Below are 18,297 nucleotides of genomic sequence, written 5' to 3'. Positions count from 1 at the left end.
TATGTACCTCAAACTTGTTTGATATAAACTTGTAAATATTATGTGAAATATAGACCCTAGATTTATAGATTTATAAATGGGATAAACTTGTTCACTTATAAAAGAAGCAAAATGAATGTAATATTTTTAAAGTTGTATTTAAAGTTTTATAATATTTTTAACTTCTGATCAACAATTTATGTGCAACAGAAAATTCAAAATAAGCATTAATTCTAATAATTAGGTTTAATGCATTTTATTAAGGACACAGAATTAAACAAAACAGATTTTAATTGATAAAATAATAAAATAATATCAACTATAATTGATATTGGTTTTATTTGTTCCTTATCTACATTTAGTAGATTTATTTTTTATCATGGACACTATGAAGTATGAATTGTCAAAGTTGTTAAAATAATTCCTTAAAAGGTAATCTGAATAAAAATAAATCAGCAGCTAATTTTTTTATGTTTATAGAGAAAGTGCGGCATTCCTAAAAGAAGTCTCAGACAAATGCAAATCATGGAGAAGGATACTGAATTCACGAGAGACCTCATCTTACCAAGCTTCCTGGGTGTTCTGGTAAACGTCCCCTTTACGGTTCGACAATGGGAATTATCTCCTCCACAGACCCCACACTTATCCTCAACCTTGTTGGAACCGATTTCTTTATCACAGCCCACTTTCTGGGGAGAGAAGATATTAAATGTAGCTAAGTTTAACGTGCCAAGTAAAGGTCAGCATCCTGTAGAATGATACACCATTTGTTTCATCATCGGCCCACAGACAGGAACCAACATTCCTCTCTAGCTCTGATTTTTAATCCCTCAGTCTTTTAAAGAACTACTATGAAATAAAATGACTTGTACTCTGGGCAGTAAAGTATAAATTTCCCTCGGTCTAATGAAGTGTTTCCCCCGTCATACATAGGCAATCATCAAACATTTGTGGAACGCAGAAGTTGTAGCTGATGCTGAGGAGACAAAATTAAGAGGCGTTTCTCCCTTGTTGCCTTCATATTTATAAAGATGAATACTAAAATAGTGAGTTGTCTATTAGTACAGACTTTACAAGTTGGTAAGGGATGTGAGACAAAACATCACAGATGTAGTGGAGATTTTCATAGTGCCCTGAAGGAACAGACGGTGTGGAAAGGCAATTCAAGAATAAAAAGGGATTAAAACAGAGCCACAGAAGTCATCAAAAGTGGGTTCAGATAATAATATGTGAACCGTACCTAAACTAATGGAAAGTTAGCGTTGTATGGTGGTGAAGAATAGTGAAAGATCTGCAAATCACAGGCTGTGGAAGGCGTTGAATATCAGGAAGAGTTTATATTTTCACATTAATTTAACAGGGAACTACTGAAAAGTTTTCTGAACTGGGGTAGGTCCTTAATATAAATCAGTGTTGGATAATGATAATGATACTGCACTCATAAGTTTGGGATGAAAGTGAGCAGAGAAAATACCGACAACATATACATTTAATGCACCAGATACTGTGGGAGGTGAAAGATGGACAAAACACAGATTCTACTTTAAGGAAATTTTTGTTCAGCTATGAGGCATCTGCGAATTTGAGATTCTTTTATATAACACTTTAGTTATGCTGAAGTGAAAACGAATCAAACAGGAGCAATGTGTTCGGTTAATAAGGATAATTTCTTATCGCTTTAACCTGTGAACATGAACAGAAAGTAAACTGCATTAAAGAAAAGATTAAATGGGCAAAAGACAGTTTTTACATCTTCACTAGTACTTTTGTTCTGATGTGGAACTCAGTGTTTAAACTTAGAATTAATTGGAAGGTGAGACAGGGAGAAAGAGAAGTTTCTATCATCTTTTAAACAAACGATAAAACACATTTAGCATTGAGTTTTTTAAAAAGACTTGGTATTGTATTAGTGGATGGCTACTATAATATACTCAAAGCCAAGGCATGGTTCCCAAGTTGTATTCCCAGCCTTGAGGTATCAGAGGAAGCCACCAAAAATGCATTTGGCTGGAAATTAGGAAAACTAATTTTGATTTTGCCAGTGACCAAAGTTTGATTTGATTAATTGCAATTTCTTCCCAATTTAGCTTAGCTACTGAACTATTCATAGATTCTCATTGTAATGTGATCTCAGATAAGAGTTAAAATATTTTTGAAAATATGCAGATGAATGAAAGGAAAAGTAGAATTGCACACTACTGTACGAAGCTTTGGGGGAAGCAATCTGAACTCACCACACACTCTCCGCGCACACATATGCTGTATGGGTCTTTGTAAGAGCAGCGCGTTCCGTCATGCACCAGCTGTTTCATATAAGCAACATCTCCAGTCTCTTTGGATTGACAGTAGAGGTGGCATCTTTTCTTGGCTGCATAAGATGGAGGATTAAGTCGACTATTTATGTACAATGGTATATTTGAACAGTATAGTTTATTTTGTTTGTAAAATATACAGTTTCAATGTGGTTTCCTGAAAACAAATTGTATAAATAAATAAAGAGTAGGAGAAAAGTATGCATACTTGGCATATTTGTTTAAACCAGGGTGACCCTACGCTTTGACATCTAAACTGGGATAATTCTGACAGTGAAAAGGGGCTCTATTAATAATATACACAGGGACAATAGGTATAAACTGGGACTGTCCCAGGCAACGCAGGTCGTATGGCTGGCTACCCTAGATTTAACCACAGCTGTTCAATAAATTTCATTCAGCATCAATTTAGTTTTAGTGACACTTAGAGCACTGAAAGGGTTTCTCTTTTTTTTTTTAAATTAATTTTATTGGAGTATAGTTGTTTTACAGTGTGTTAGTTTTAGGTGTATAGCAAAGTGATTCAGTTATACATATACATATATCTATTCTTTTTCAGATTCTTTGCTCATATAGGTTCTCATAGACCAAGCTTACCAATTTTATAGTTTCATTGCCTGTCTTCATCTATGCCATGACCTCATTTCTCATTCACATCTCAAAATTAAACTTTCAGAACTCTATTGCAACAACGATCAGTGGTCTAATGAACTTGTATAAGATGACCAGAAGTTGAAGTATTGTAAGCATTAGTAATATAAAAGTCCAACTACTGTCTGTTCTGCAAATGAATATATGTTTAATACTATATATATGTTTAATACTAAAAGTTTCACCATGGTAGTGTGAGTCTTTCCAAAATTTATTACATTCCTATTATATGCCAAGCACTGACTTACTCTTTGATTTCATTTTCCCCCCAATTTTGTTTTCCAAACACAGAATGACAACTTGGTGAAAAAAACCCTGCGTTATATACCAAATACCAAGATGTGCATCCTCTGCCCATCCTCATTTCTGTATTCCCACTCATCCCATTGTAATTAGATTCTGCCACTTTTCTCCTCAGCCCTATAATAGTCTCATGTCTACTCACTTCCCATCTCTTCCCCGTCTTAGGGTTTCTCTCTTGTTTGACTCAAAGGCCTAGTATAGTTTTTGCTTCTTGCAGGATCTCATTAATTAAATCTAAGTTATGTGACTCACTTCCCCAAAATAAATCAAAATAATGCATTGCAATTTTGAATTCCTACACATATGCATCTTTCCTTTAAAACAGCTTTTAAACTGAACTCAGCAGTGTATTATATCACACAATAATTCCGTAACTACTTTTTATTCACTCAACTAAGAAATTTGTCAAGAAGTTCCCATTTGAACAGATTTAACCGAAAATTCAGGGGTAAGAAGTGAAACATGACAAGGGAATTTCCAAGTGTATTTCTTGATAACCAGTGTACAGTACAAAAGTAAAAGGTTATGAAGTGCCTTTTGTTATTAAATAATGGTCTTTGTCTTATTCCTGACTTGGTTGTAAAATAACTATATTTTTCTCTAGTTATTCAGAAAGGAAGGATCACAATATTCTAGAAGCATTTCCTAGTAGAGGGATTTCAGTTGCATGAGGAGACTCAACATCTCTCCCAGGTGTTGCTTTCTACTTGTCTTTCCAGTAGTGACGGTGGCAATGCTGCTTCCCAGGAGCTATGCCATAATTCTCACCTTTCTAGAGAAAGGCGTGTGTTAGCCTTATTCTTGGAAACCCGGGAGGACCTACCCCTATAAGCACCAAGTTTTCTAAGTCACCAAGTAGAGATCAAGAGTCCAAGGGATTGTGTGTTGACAAAGCTTAAGCTCTAAGTAACCATCGACACAGCAGGAAAAGCGAGGGCATCTTACTCACAGTCGGGGTGTTCATATGGCAACCAGTGGTGTTTGGTATTCTGGTATTCAAAGTGGGAGTTACGCTGCTGGCACTGCTGGGCTCTGAAGTCCTCAAAGTGTTTTTGGCATTCTTCTGTATTACAAAGCTGGTACTCAAAATTAACACCAGGACAATCCTGACCACCATTGATGGGCCTAAAGAAAAGACAACATTTAAAAAGGCCTTTTGGCTCTGGTCCAGCAGTTGAAACTTGCAGACACAGTGCTGGAGGACAGAAAGCCAAGGCTTCTGAGCTGCCAGCACAAAGTGAATGAACTCATACTTCCTACTTTCAATCCCTTTCCAAAAGCACTATCCTCTCCCTGCTGAGGTTTGGTGGCGGGAATTCCCAAACTCAACTTACATCAGTATATTTTAAAGCAGTGTATTTTTCAATACACTGCTTTAAAATATTAAAGCAGTGTATTTTAAATGCACAGCAAAAGTATATAAAGAAACAAAAAACAGGTATATGGTCTCAGGAAAATTATATTTTATATCATGTATAAAACATGTAGAAGCAACCCAAAGAAACACTGATCACAGCTCTATGCCTCTGTTTCCTAATATGTAAAATGAAAATAATAATCCAATCTTCCTTAGAGAAACACTGTGAGGATTAAATGAGTTAGCATGTTGAAAACACTTAGAACAGAGTGTGGCTCATGGTGAACCCTCGCTGTTCTAACTACTGTAAGGATAACTTTTCCCCCAACAGTTCGTTGGCCTTCTTTCACCATCTTCCCGTCACCAGCTCTGAAGCATTCTTCTCCTAACTCGGAAGTGAGGGAGCCTCTGGTTGGTGTTGCTCCTGCCGGCAGGCCTGACCTTCCTCCAGCGGGTCTCACAGCCTTGGTGCCCAGGTCCTAAGAGCACAGCCATCTGCTTTCCCCGCTCAGCTCCTTATCCTCCCAAACAGCAATTTCTTTAACAATCTCTAATCTTAACCATGGACTACTCTTCACAAGATTGATAAATGGGGATTTACCCAAAATAGAAACTTAAACCGTTAGTTTTCACGTTCTGTGTTTTACATGTACTTCAAGAAACAGAGCATTAGCGACATGATATTGAAGCATTTTCTGGTCTATCCCAATAACCAGAATGACAGGAGTTATACTCACATTGGATTATTGCACTGGCGTGTTCTAAAGCGAACACCAGTTCCACAGGTCCGGGAACAGGAGCCAAATTTGGTCCATGATCCCCAGTTGCCATCTTGTTTTTGCTGATTAGCATTCTTCCACATGCAATGACCCTTATAGCACCACTTAGGGAAACGACACAAAGCAATCATGAAAATCGTGCGTATGCTAAAGCTGAAGTTGTTATACAAGAATCACCAAGCGAAGAACTTCATTTCTTTTTTATTTTCTTTTTCAGGCAAAAATACACTTAAAATTATCTCAAAGCAGTGCCCTGTACACTGGGTAATTTAGACTTGCATTTTTAAGTATAAAATTAAAATTAAAAAAATAACATTCACTCAGACAAGGTTTTAAATGACACATTTACCAGTAAGTATCAAACATCATAATCAATAAGGATGATCTGAGCACCCAACTTGCCCAGTAGGTGCTATTCTACCCTTCATCCCTCATTATCTATATTACTGGAGTTTTTTAAGGGCAATCTGCTCCCCTTTAAAATAATGACAGGAAACCATATGTCTTAATTTAGAAAATAATTAACATAACATATCTAAAACATATAGAACTTTCAAAACACTTGTACATAATTGTTAAAATTTTCCTTCACAATGATTCTGAGAGATATATGATCTTTACCTTTCTGATGAGGAAAACTGGGACCCGGAAAGGACCATGAGTAGTGTAAGACTCTCTGACCGGAAAAACTAAGTGGGGAGTACTAAAACATGGATACTGTAGAGGCCTAGAGCTTACAGTACCCAGCACACAGCAGATGCTCAAAAGGTGTTAGTTCTTTTCCCTTCCAACATTTTGACTCACTTTTTTATCGTACATACAATGAAAGTGTTTCTTAAAACTCAATTCTGGGAAATTGAAACATAACACAAATATATTTAGGGAAGTTGGATGTTCAGAGTTGGTTTACAGAATACCTTTTTCATAAAGCAAAAATGAATCAACTCATTGTTGCTTTTGTTTTTTCAGTCAGAAGTCTGTAATACTGAATTTTCCCAAAGCAACACACTGTACAAGTTTAGCATAGTGCCTAAGAGTTTAAACGTGAATAATGGGAGATTTTATTATTATTATCATGTTTGTAATTCTCATAGCAAGTACAGTTTATACACATTCGAAATAGAGCTTTAAAGGGCTTCAGAAGACCTAAAAGCTATATAAATCTTCTTTGCCAGGTTTTGGTCCTATCTACAATATCTTATTTCCAAACTAGTCAAAGCTCTTCAACTTGAGCTCTTAACATCCCTTTGTTTTGGGTTTCATGATCTTTCCCCTCCTGAGTAGCGTAGCTTGGCACTGGGCCAGTTTCTGAGCATTTGATCCTCACTACGTAACTTGAGATTGAAACTTCTGGGCATCTTTCCCCAAAGAGCAAGGCCAAATCTTCTGTACAAGTTCACATGACTTTATTTTTGGACAACTTTCACAAGGAATGGGATGCCAGCAAGTAAATCAAATCCCATTAGGGCCCAGATACTCGGCTGAGCTGCCGCTTCCTATTCTATCAGCAGGGCGCTGTATAGTGGCCTCGAAGATGTCAGGTCCTAATCCTTAAAAGCTGTAAATGTTACCTTATTTGGAAAAGAGTTTTTGCAGATGTAATTAAGTAAGAATTTTTAGATGGGGAGATTATCCCGGATTATCCAGGTGGACCCTAAATGCCATCACATGTATCCTTATAAGAGAGGGGCAGAGGGAAATTTATACACAGAAGAGAAGGGGGCAATGTGGCCACAAAAGCAGAGACTGGAACGGTGCAGCCACAAGTCAAGGAATTCAGTCAATCGCCAGAAGCTGGAAGAGCTAAGGACAGATTCTCCACTAGCGCCTCTGGAGAGAGTATCATTGGCCCACACATTGATTTCAGCTCAGTGAAAACTGATTTTGTTCTTCCAGCCTCCAGAACTGAGAGAGTAGTTTTCTGTTAATTTAAGCCACTAAGTCTGGGGTAATTTGTCATAGCAGCTATAGGAAACTTGTACACAGTGTTCATGCATTCCCACAATGAAACTTTATGTACTATGGTTTTCTTAAAAATGATGATACATGTTATTTAAAGATGATTATTATGCAACGTATCTTAAATCTTTATTGTATAAATAGATTATACTCACTTTTCCAGCAGCACATTCGGTCCCATCAAGTGGGGGTCCTTTTTTAGTCTTACAAAAGTAGGGATTATCAGGATGGCTACACCAAAGCTGTTTACATGGGTCAAAGGTTCGGAACTAGAAGAGAAAAAAACCAAACTGTCAGCGACATAGAGATGGAATGACTTGTACCAACAACACCTTCTACACAGTTTCTTCATGTCATGTTTTTTGCATATTTTAATTTCAAGTTAATAGTCAAACTTGTGGCATGTTAAGAAAACAAACAAACAAACACTGTCTAAGAATTCCAAGTAAAGAATACTTTCATTCCACTTTTCTAAAATAACACTGATAAACAATGATTTGTCTGGGATTCTTCTGTTGACTTTTCTATTCTTTATGCCAGTTCTGTCTTATGGTTTTCAAATAGACAATATTGGGATTTTTAAAAGAATGAGTAATTATTATGAACATTTTAAATATGAAAACATTATAGTGGTTTTGCAGCTCTCAAGCCATCAGAATGGCTTCTTTTTAACCCTGAATGGATGAACCAGTCAGAAATAAATAATAAAAATGCCCATCATAATCAGCCAACTAAAAGCAGAAAATATTTGTCAAACTTTCTGTGTAGGATAATGTATTCCAGGTATAACAAAATATACAATACATTCATATAGTTTATAAAGTACTTTCCATATATTTGATCTTCATAACAATCTGTGGCTGAGAAATACGGGTTATAAGGTAAGACTATAGTTATGGATACAATAAGACAGTAACAGAGATAGACCAGAATCTTAGTCTTCTCACTCTTAAGGATGTCTTTCATTTTCCTAAAACACTACATTATAATATCCAAATGTTAAGCACACATATTTGTGTTACTGTTTCCTCATCCGCTCTCTAACAGTAAATATCTTATCATTCTTTAGATAAATTTAAAAATATATATGTATATATATCAAACAGCAGTTTACCCACATCTTCATTGCCTACACCACTAATTATCCAGATACAGACTCATGGTCATAGCTTTTTTTTTTTTAATTAGTACTCATTTTGGATCTGGGTTTTTTGTTCTAATTCCTATTACCTAATGCAGAAACTGTAATTTTCTACACTAGTGAGCCAAAGCTTTAGAATTCTCAGGTCAGAACATTATCGCAGGTCATTAGGAGCTGACCGTGTATACCTTACAAACAAACCAAATATCTGTATATATCTGCATATGGAGGAATTCAAACAGCAGATCAACTTCTTTTGATGAAATACTTTTTTTTCTTGCTTTAACAAATAAAGCTTTCTCCAACATATAAAAAGCCCTATTTACCAGACGTGTGACTTAAGCAAGTTGCTTAATCTCTGTAAGTCTTGGCTTGTTCATCTGTAAAATAAAAGTATACCAACTCCCTTCTAGCCTGTCACAAGGATTAAATAAGATAGCATATTTAAAGCACTTAGCTTTAGCATGTACTGACATAGCAAACACAAAATTGCTGGTTCATATTCTTGCACCAGTGAGTCTGTAAATGTCACCAAACAGGAGCTAAGCAAGTAGGTTTCAATATGCAAAATCTAAATTGACTGTAACATACCGCAGTGCACATTTTATAACCAACACCAAAGTCAAAACGACATTGCTCATCCATAGAATAATTGATTCCAGGAAGTTCTGGGAGTTTGGGCCAGTCATGTTCAAAAGGGTCATCAAGGAGACAGTCATAGGAACTGTAGGAAGGAAAATACTGCATGTAGTTAAATGTTCATTTTTTTATCACGTTCCAATGAAAAAGTATTCTTAGGTTACATACTCGGGAATTTCATCAGATCATAAAGCAAGGTTACAAAAGCATACCTTTTAAGGTTTTTAGTTTCAGCCCCATTTAGAAAAAGACCATTCATCTTTATTCATCCCAGGAAAATAAGCCAACCATACTTAGAAACACAGTAGAACCATGACAACCTTGTTCGTGTCCCTAGCTGAACCCGCCCATGGTGTGGCAGGGCAGATCCTGACCCCTATGTTACAGAGTATAGGTGGTACCCTATGCAGGCATCGCATGACCATCCCCTCCTCAAATCAACTTTGACCATTAGTCAAAGATTCCATAAAGAATTTACTAAAAGGAAACCACAGTAAAAAAATTCACTTGAATTCTAGGCTCATGGCTTAAAATACTGCAATTACATTGTGGAACTGTGCCAAAAGCTGAGTCAGAAGAAAATGTTTGTTATGAACAAAAGTTTTCGTTCCCTGGGAGTTTGGTTCTGATCAAGGTCCTAAGAGCCAGTTTCACGTCTGTATTTCCACTATAACATTCTCATGACACGCAGAAGGAGACATACTGAATGTATCTTTTCAGTTCTTGGCCGCTGCAGCGGGACCAGTGGTAACGATGAAACGCTGCTTGCACCAAAGGAGCCATGACACTTCCCATGGCAGTCTCATCACCGCACCTGTTGCCTTGTCCATCATGCTCCATTCCCAGCCTAGAACACAAAGCGAGACCCTACTGGTAAGAATCATCATAGGGGCCATGGCTTTGGCATAATTTCTGTTTTGAAAATAAGTACAGGAAAATAGGTGTTTTTTAAGTTAATGTGGCTTTTGTGGAGAAGTCACAGACACTGTGAAACTGAGAGCAATCTGACACAAATGCCTTTTTTATTCTATAGCTACGAAAAGCCCAGGAGTGTCTCTGTAAGCCAGAGTCACTCATTTAGTTTCAGTGCATGACCTCTTCACTGTTTTCAGCCCCTCAAACTTGGCAAGGGATGAGAGTTGCATGCTGGCATGCACTCTGCCCAAAGTATGAACAATACTGAGAGAAGCAGACAGAAAAGACCTTGTTTTTTTCTTTTTTTTTTTTTTGCTTTATAGCTGTCAGCAGTGACTTACACATGGCCAGTTTCATGGGCTACTACAAAAGCAGATGAAAAACCATCCTCATGATTCAGGGTACAGCTTCTCACTGGATGACACATGCCTGTGACTGGAGCATATCCTGTAGAGAATAACAATTACTTTCATTTTCATTTTATGAGAAAACCCATTAAGAATTACTACTGGACCTTTGCCTAGGGGGAAAAAAAAGCTTTTCAGGAAACAGAGGCAGTATTATTTCTCTGCTAGCATTGCACCACATTCTCTTGGGAAAGCCACAGGTAATGGGCTCTAAAAAGATTCACTGGGTCTGCATTTTCTCCTCTCTTAAGGGAAGGAACTGCCTGGGGTTACCATTCTGTTCTGCTCACCAACCAAGCTCTGTCTTTCTGCTGTAGTGAATGGTCCTTCATATCACGGTACTGATGAAGGGAGCCAGAAATTCCACCAACGTTGAAAAGAAAACGGTCAGTCTAATTTTTTCCAAAGTCTACATCAGAATGTATTAGATAAATGTAAGCTGACTTTGGAAGAAAGCTCTCTGGCAGCAGACATTTCCCATGGCATCTCCCTTCCCATTCCAATTAGTTAGTGGAAATCACACCACATTTTACAGCATCCCCTCTGTACCCCAGATGCACACTCATTATTGTAAAGGAGAGTGTAATTTATCATAGTATTTAGGTGGCATTTAGCATTGCAAATTCCACAGAAGTCACTGGAAGCAACAGAAAGAGAGTGTATGCTTGGCTGATGCATGGAGGAAAGTGATGGTGGAGATCCGAACATTTGAACAGACTCCCTGATTTAGGATTACTTTTGAAAAGTCATGCCCTTAAGTTTTTCTTCTACATGTTAATGGAAATACCTTGCATTCCAGCAGGTCCGAAGTCTTGCCTGGTTAAGAAAATTGCATGATCATGGTGTTCAGAATGATTGGGATCAGATTTTTGTTGTTGGCAAGCCCAGCGACACACGTTCTCCAAGCTCCTGGATGGGTTTCCCCTTTCTATGAGGCTGATGGACTAGGAGGAAACAATATGTTAAAGACATACACAGCATTTTCCCAAAGGCTTCCTTTAATAACTTACTCTGAAATTAACATTTGAGATTACAGTAATTAAATAATGATCAATAATATTATCGGGGGCTTACTTGGAAGTAAATACTTATTTGGAAATAAATACTTCCAAATACTCTCATTTGGAAATTCTACATGCCCATGAGGGATACCTTTATGATCGATATTACCTGTGTGAAAGGTGGCTGACACCATTAATGGAAATACGTGACGCTGAGATCGTTTTGCTTTTGTGAAGCAACTCAATATTAATCAACTGGGTAAAAATTCTAGTAAGAATTCCTGATTTAGCTTAGATTTTTAGTTTCATAAATATTAAGAACAAAAATAGAGGATACATGGAAAGATTTGGGCGTGAAACTTTTTTTCCCAGAGATGTTAAAGTGAAAGATCTTCAGTTTCAATTTTTTTTTTTTGGGGGGGGGGGTCCAAAATTAATCAACATATGGGTAGAATATAAGTTCTTCAATGAGCTGGCAAAGCTGGTGGAATCTTCGATTTGAGGAACAGTCAAATTATATAAACCTCACACTGAAAAAAAACCCTACCCTTTTTTTTAACCTCACAGCAATGAAGAGGGGTGTACTCATATCCTGCAATTCCAAGAGATGGATTGACGTTCCTTGGAATGCTTCTACTATCACATTATTGTCAGGAGTTAAAAGTTCAGAGGGAAAGGCCCCATCCTTCAAGAACCCAGGAGCCATACTTCCCCGAGAAGTTCTGATGGAATGAGAAATTGAACTTGGAACCCAAAATTAGTCCCTACTTGGCTGACCGGCTGAGAGCTTTGTTACATTTCAGCAAATGTTTTTATCAGTGTTTACATTCTTAAGAAAAATGTTTGGTTTATTATAGTTGAACACATACTTCTCCTAACAAATGATTTAATAACCAACTGAAGGCTGTTAACATCTCCATCTGGATCTGACTTGCATTGTGTCGGAGACACAAAGTAGGTCAGGTTTGTGGGATAAACTAAAGATCAATGACACCCTCTCACCAGAAATGATAAGTTTTCATACATAATAAAATGCAAACACATGGATTTTTTTTCCTGTTTGCTAAATGCATAATTTCATTAGTATTCCATAATCAGGAGGATTAATTATGGGAAGGGGGACATGTAATTTTAAACATCAAGAAAGCTGCCAAGTTAGTCACTTCCCCTATGTTTTCTCCTCAAAGGGAGAGACCACTTCCTCCATTCCATTATTTCCAAGGACAGGGACACATCTAGTGTCATTTTAAAGCCAGCTAAAGTTACATTACATAAAAACGCCTATTGTATGTATTTTGACCCAACATTTTGCTTTCAAAAAGATTAATGTCCTCTTAAATAAAAAAAATATTCACCGTGTGCTTTACTTTTCTTAATCAAAAAGACTCATATTTCACATATTGTTTTCAAGAAATCATGAGAGGGTAAGGATCTTTGTTATTTTGCTTCACAGATATATTTGAAGCACCTAGAAAGCATCTGACACATAGTAGGCACTCAGTATAGATGTTTTGGAATAATAAATGAATCGTAAATTTGATGACGATGACAGATTAAATTCTTTTTTTTTATAATGGTATCCATTCATTTTCATTCATACAGTCATGCCAAAATCAGGATAATTATCTCCAACTCCATAAAATAGAGGTAAACACAGCAAATAGTACCAGCACAAAAATCATTCATTATCTACTCAAATTTAGAGATCTCCATTCATTGGGGCAGTTTTCTCCTCTCAGTTCAGAGCAACTGGGGTCTACGTGAGACATGTCTACGTTGAATGTTAGTTATGGCTTCAGCAATCTAATCTGTTTGCTAATCCAGTCCTTGATGTTCACAGTTAACATATAGTAAGACATTTTACCTTTGCATAGCCCAGCATTATCATGCGCACCAGAACCACATTTATATGCACTCCCAGGGACTCATCATGGTAAATTTCATTCACCTAGAAACAAAGTAGATAATTACCTGAAGAAAGGCAACACAAAGGATTTCATGAGATGCACATTTAGGGTATGTAATGGTTGTGTAATCCCAAATATAGAAGTCAAGTCCCTTTTTTTTTTTTAGTTTAGTTTAAACTGATGTCTGAAATGAAATCATTTACTTTTAACTATGGAATAATTCTTGGCTATGTGAATTATTTATTTTGTAAACCCCACAGTACCATGAACATAGAGAATATGCTTTAAAAGGGCTTCATTAAACTACTGTAGTGTTAAAAGTCCATGTGTGCTATGATCCACACATAACATTCATCACAAGACGGTGACTCTGGTGAAGCATCTGCCAGCTGTTGAGTGGCTGCAACCATGTGGAGGAAAAGAGCAAGCATGTCCTCCAGGTGCCCCTGTTGCCATCAGGGGTGCTACGTCTGGTTGGGGAAGCCCGTGTGCAGGAGCTGTGGTGGTCCATCTGTGGGCCAGTAACTGGGTGGGCCTCCCAATGCCTCCACCCCAGGAGTGGGGCAGCTGAGGCAACGATTTTTTAGAAGTCCTACAGTAAAGAAATCCTTCCATATCTGCATTACTAAGATGACTGTACAAGTACATATAATACCAGTCCTGGGTATAGCTCAAAAAGGCAAAGTTGAGTCATTGCTTTTTATTTAATTTTTAATGTTGAATTAAAATTTCTACAGGTAATTTGGTATACTTTAAAATCACAGATATTAGAACTTAAGCAACCTCAGAGGCCATAGTCCAACACAGATTTACATAGATGAGGAAGATGAAGACCATAGAGATTAGCTAACATGCAAAAACACTCAGTAAATTATTGGCAGTCTAAAGTAGACATATCTTCTGGTTATACTAGTGCAAAATTGGTGTGAATAAAGACTGCTTAGTAAGTTGGCAAATGCTAGCAGAAATGGGAAAGGTGGAGCTAGCTGGCTACATTTCAAAGTTCTTAGCTGTTTTCAGGAACAGGGACATTTGTGACAATAACTAAAAGAGAGATGGAAAACCAACCTCAATTCAACTTAAGATCCAGGAGGTTTGGACAGAAGGCACAGCAAATTTAAAGCCTACAGAGGAAAGATAGACCTTAAAAAGAAATACAACTCAAGGACAACAGAATGCTCTAAGAAAAGAAATTCATGAATTTCTTGCCACACTGACCAAGAAACAGGCCAAGAAATCTCAAATGAAATGTTTCAGGAATCTAATGGGACTACACAGAACACCTTAAAATATCAAGGTCTTAAATGTAGATTAAACGTATACGTACTGAGTTTTTAGATGGAACTAAAAAGGGAAGCACAGCTAAGATGGAGGTAAAAGATCTAGGGAAGCTAGTATATACTAAAGATGACAAAGTGTAGTTTAACAAGAAAAGACTTAGGCTCCTTTTAAAGTGGAAAAATACATTTATTTATACATTTACAAACTCACACACACCCATATAATGGCGAGACCCAATTTAATACCTATTCAAGATAAGCTAAGGGGTGAAAAAAAATCTGCAATTCTCTCTTGCATTGCACAGGTGTGCAGGCTGGTAGCTCATGCCCAAGCTGTCCCACTATAGGCCACTGTACACCTGAAGTATTGAGTTCATTTTGCCTGTTCTGTCTTACAAACGAGATGTATACAAACAGGAATGTATCCAGACTCCTCTCTAAGCAAAGAGCAAGGAGCCTAGAAAATGTGTCACATAAAAAATGGTGGGAGGATACAGTGGCTAAAGCCTGACACAAGCCACTAGTAGTCTCAGCTGATGTCTTGGTTCAAGACCTTCATTGCCTGTGTGGTCTTCATCTTTCTGAACCTCAATCAAATGCACATAATAAGAATACTACCTCATGGAGTTGGGGTAAGAATTAAAAGATTTAATTCATGCACACAATGGCTCAAAAATTTTATGAGAAGGACAGAAGGACATTAGAGCACATTAGAGTGTGGGAAGTAGAAAATAAAACTTAATAGCCGGGCTTCCCTGGTGGCGCAGTGGTTGGGAGTCCGCCTGCCGATGCGGGGGACGCGGGTTCGTGCCCCGGTCCGGGAGGATCCCACGTGCCGCGGAGCGGCTGAGCCCGTGGGCCGTGGCCGCTGAGCCTGCGCGTCCGGAGCCTGTGCTCCGCGACGGGAGAGGCCACAGCAGTGAGAGGCCCGCGTACCGCAAAAAAAAAAAGGGGAAGAAAAAATACTTAATAGCCACCATGTGGAAAAGGGGTTCAATTTATTCTGCATATCTACAGCAAATAAAACTAAAAACCATAGGTTCACACTATTAAAGGGGAAGATTTCAGGTCATTATAAGGAAAATTGAATGCTGGCCAAAAAGCCATGATTTCTTATGATCCTTTTGGCCATGGACAGATTCTCTTATCTTACTCCATGCCTCATACTGCCTAATTGAAGATTTAATCCCCCTCTTCTTTTGGATTAATTATCTGATAAGAAATTTCTAGCATCATAGTCCCAATACAAGTAAAAGTCCAAAGCTGGGTCTGTCACTAATACAATCATCCAGAGAGACTCATGGACATTCCAAGAGACTTCTCGTAAGGCAGCTGTTCTGAATTAGCAACATGGCTTCACACACAAATTTTTAACATGTACGTAATGTAACTGAAACGTAAGTGCATTTAATATTAAAAAAATGTTCAAATCAATGTTAGTAAGGGCACAAAATAGGGGAACAATAAAATTTTAAACTAAAGAAAAATAGATAAAAAGAAGTGAATTAATTTCTTGAGGAGAGGTGACGGAGGGAAGGAAGGCCCTTACAGGCATGGCAATATGGCAGTGACAGCAACACTTTTAAATGTTATGGGAGACAACTAGATCAGAAAACTATTAGAATCATAAAATGAGAGCTGGCAATCATAATAAGTAGCTTGTGATATCTGAGCTAGTATAATGTACATATAATCACCACAAATTGGTACATTCATTTTTATTTGGTAAATTTTAAAATCAGTACAGTGCCAAGAAAGTATCATGCACAAAATTCATGCTCTCAATGGCAATATTACGTTATAAAATGATGAAATAAAAAGACACTTTTTAAAAAGTCAAATTTACCATTCACCAAAAGAAAAGTATTATTTAACAAAAATCCCTGCTATGCCAGGCTACTTAGATAACAGAGCACTCCAGGAGAAACCAAAATCAGTTATGGAATGTTCTGAGCTGGCACCTATTTGCGAAACTGTTTCAGAGTACAACTAAATTACTGGGGGTGGAAATAATCAACCAGAAGGCAATAATATCTATATGTAGGAGAAAATATTCTTCCACTGTGGTAAATCAACAAATAGGTGTCTGTATTGTGCAAGGCACGGGATATCATTTATTATTTTGCTTTTCAAGGTTTAAAAAAGTTGCTTCCTGTAAATTATTCACTTTTAAAATGTACATAATAAATTGGCTGCTTGTCATCTTGCTGGACCTTATCGATAACAGGATGCAATGTTTTTATGCTCTGAGACACGCAGGATATGATGAGAGTTGGAGAAATAATCAGCACCTCAGGATTAAATATATTCAAAGACCTGGATTCTGGTCCCAACTATTCCACCGATAAACTGAGTGACCTTGGGTTGGTCACTTAACCTCGCTGAGCCTCTGTTTTCTCACTGGCAAATTATAATCGTACTTGCTCTGCCTGCTTCACACTGCTGCTATTCAAATCAAACAAAATGCCACACAACTGCCCTCAGAAAAATACAAAACACATTAGAACACTTCTACCTATCTATATAAAAAGTTTTAAAGGTTTGTCAATGTATTTTCCAATCTATCTGAAAAAACAAACAAAAAATTAGGCAAACAAAAAAACACAACTGCCCCAATCTTGGTTTTCATTGAAAAGGATTCAAAAACTCTTATACTGTAAATTTACTTACTCTCAATAGAATTAAAGATATAGTTTAAATTATCAAAAAAATTTATGGGAAAAATTGTTCAACAATTTTTTTCAAAAATACTCTCCAAATGCTGTACAAAAGTTCTTTCCAGCAGATGGCAGTATGCACATTTTAGAGAAGGGTGAAGGAACAGCTGCTTTACACACCTGAATGTACTTACCTACCAGTTGGTATGTCTGCCTTTTTGGATATTTACACATAAATAAAATAACTTCTTTAAAATTAAATAGGAATTTAAAAATATTCTACCCAAGGGAAACACTGAGTCACTGGACTCTTAAAAGCAAAGAAAAATATTGAAGACATCTTTATTTAGATTGTTTTTCAGTGTCATCTGATCAAGACATTACATAAGAGGCATAAAGAAGCTTATGATCTGGCTCTAAATTAATCATGAATTTTAACAATCAATAAATGATATACAGAAAGAACTAAAAGCATATCATACTGAATTAATCTTTTGAATCTGTCAAGATGAATGAAAATAATATTTGTTAAGAAAGCATTTTTACAACACTTAGTAACAAGGAAAGCAACTTTTTCCTAAGTTACAGCAGAATCAAGAACAAAGAAAACAGCATTACATAGATCTTTCCAGGTTCCAGACACTGTTCTAAATACTTTACCTATATTAATTCAAGTAATCCTTGAGACAACATTAAAGATATTATCATCTCCATTTGACATCTAATGAAATTGGGGCTCAGAGAAGTTAAGTACCTTGCCCAAGGTCACACAGTTAGCACACAGAGCAAAGGATTAACACCTAGGCAGTCTGGCTCCACAGTCAGTAGTTTTTACCAACTTGCTACACTTCCACACACCTGCAGACCACAGCACTGTCACTATGCAAAACAGATCTAATTTTAGAATAATCAAGAGTGATTCATTACCCCTGAGTTTAAGAAGCTGATGTGGAAGCATACTGATAAAGATAACTTAAAAACTTCACTTCCTTTTCATAATATTCCTTCGT

At 37.0% G+C, this 18,297-nt stretch overlaps 1 protein-coding gene across 1 annotated transcript in view; it reads right to left on the bottom strand.

The window, feature by feature from the left end:
* Positions 1-18,297, bottom strand: part of ADAMTS3 (ADAM metallopeptidase with thrombospondin type 1 motif 3) — a 301,009-nt gene that overhangs the window by 25,807 nt on the left and 256,905 nt on the right. The window contains exons 6-15 of the mRNA XM_004283565.3: positions 13,308-13,391; positions 11,230-11,386; positions 10,377-10,482; positions 9,824-9,967; positions 9,073-9,205; positions 7,496-7,609; positions 5,340-5,485; positions 4,195-4,370; positions 2,214-2,347; positions 545-668 (exon numbers count right to left, since the gene is read on the bottom strand). Of these exons, the coding sequence (XP_004283613.1) occupies positions 545-668; positions 2,214-2,347; positions 4,195-4,370; positions 5,340-5,485; positions 7,496-7,609; positions 9,073-9,205; positions 9,824-9,967; positions 10,377-10,482; positions 11,230-11,386; positions 13,308-13,391 (1,318 nt within the window). The remainder of the gene's footprint in view (positions 1-544; positions 669-2,213; positions 2,348-4,194; positions 4,371-5,339; positions 5,486-7,495; positions 7,610-9,072; positions 9,206-9,823; positions 9,968-10,376; positions 10,483-11,229; positions 11,387-13,307; positions 13,392-18,297) is intronic.

Source organism: Orcinus orca, chromosome 4, assembly GCF_937001465.1.
Source record: "Orcinus orca chromosome 4, mOrcOrc1.1, whole genome shotgun sequence".
Taxonomy (NCBI): domain Eukaryota; kingdom Metazoa; phylum Chordata; class Mammalia; order Artiodactyla; family Delphinidae; genus Orcinus; species Orcinus orca.
The sequence above is the reverse complement of the archived record's forward strand: the minus strand, read 5'-3'. Positions and strand labels throughout refer to the sequence as shown.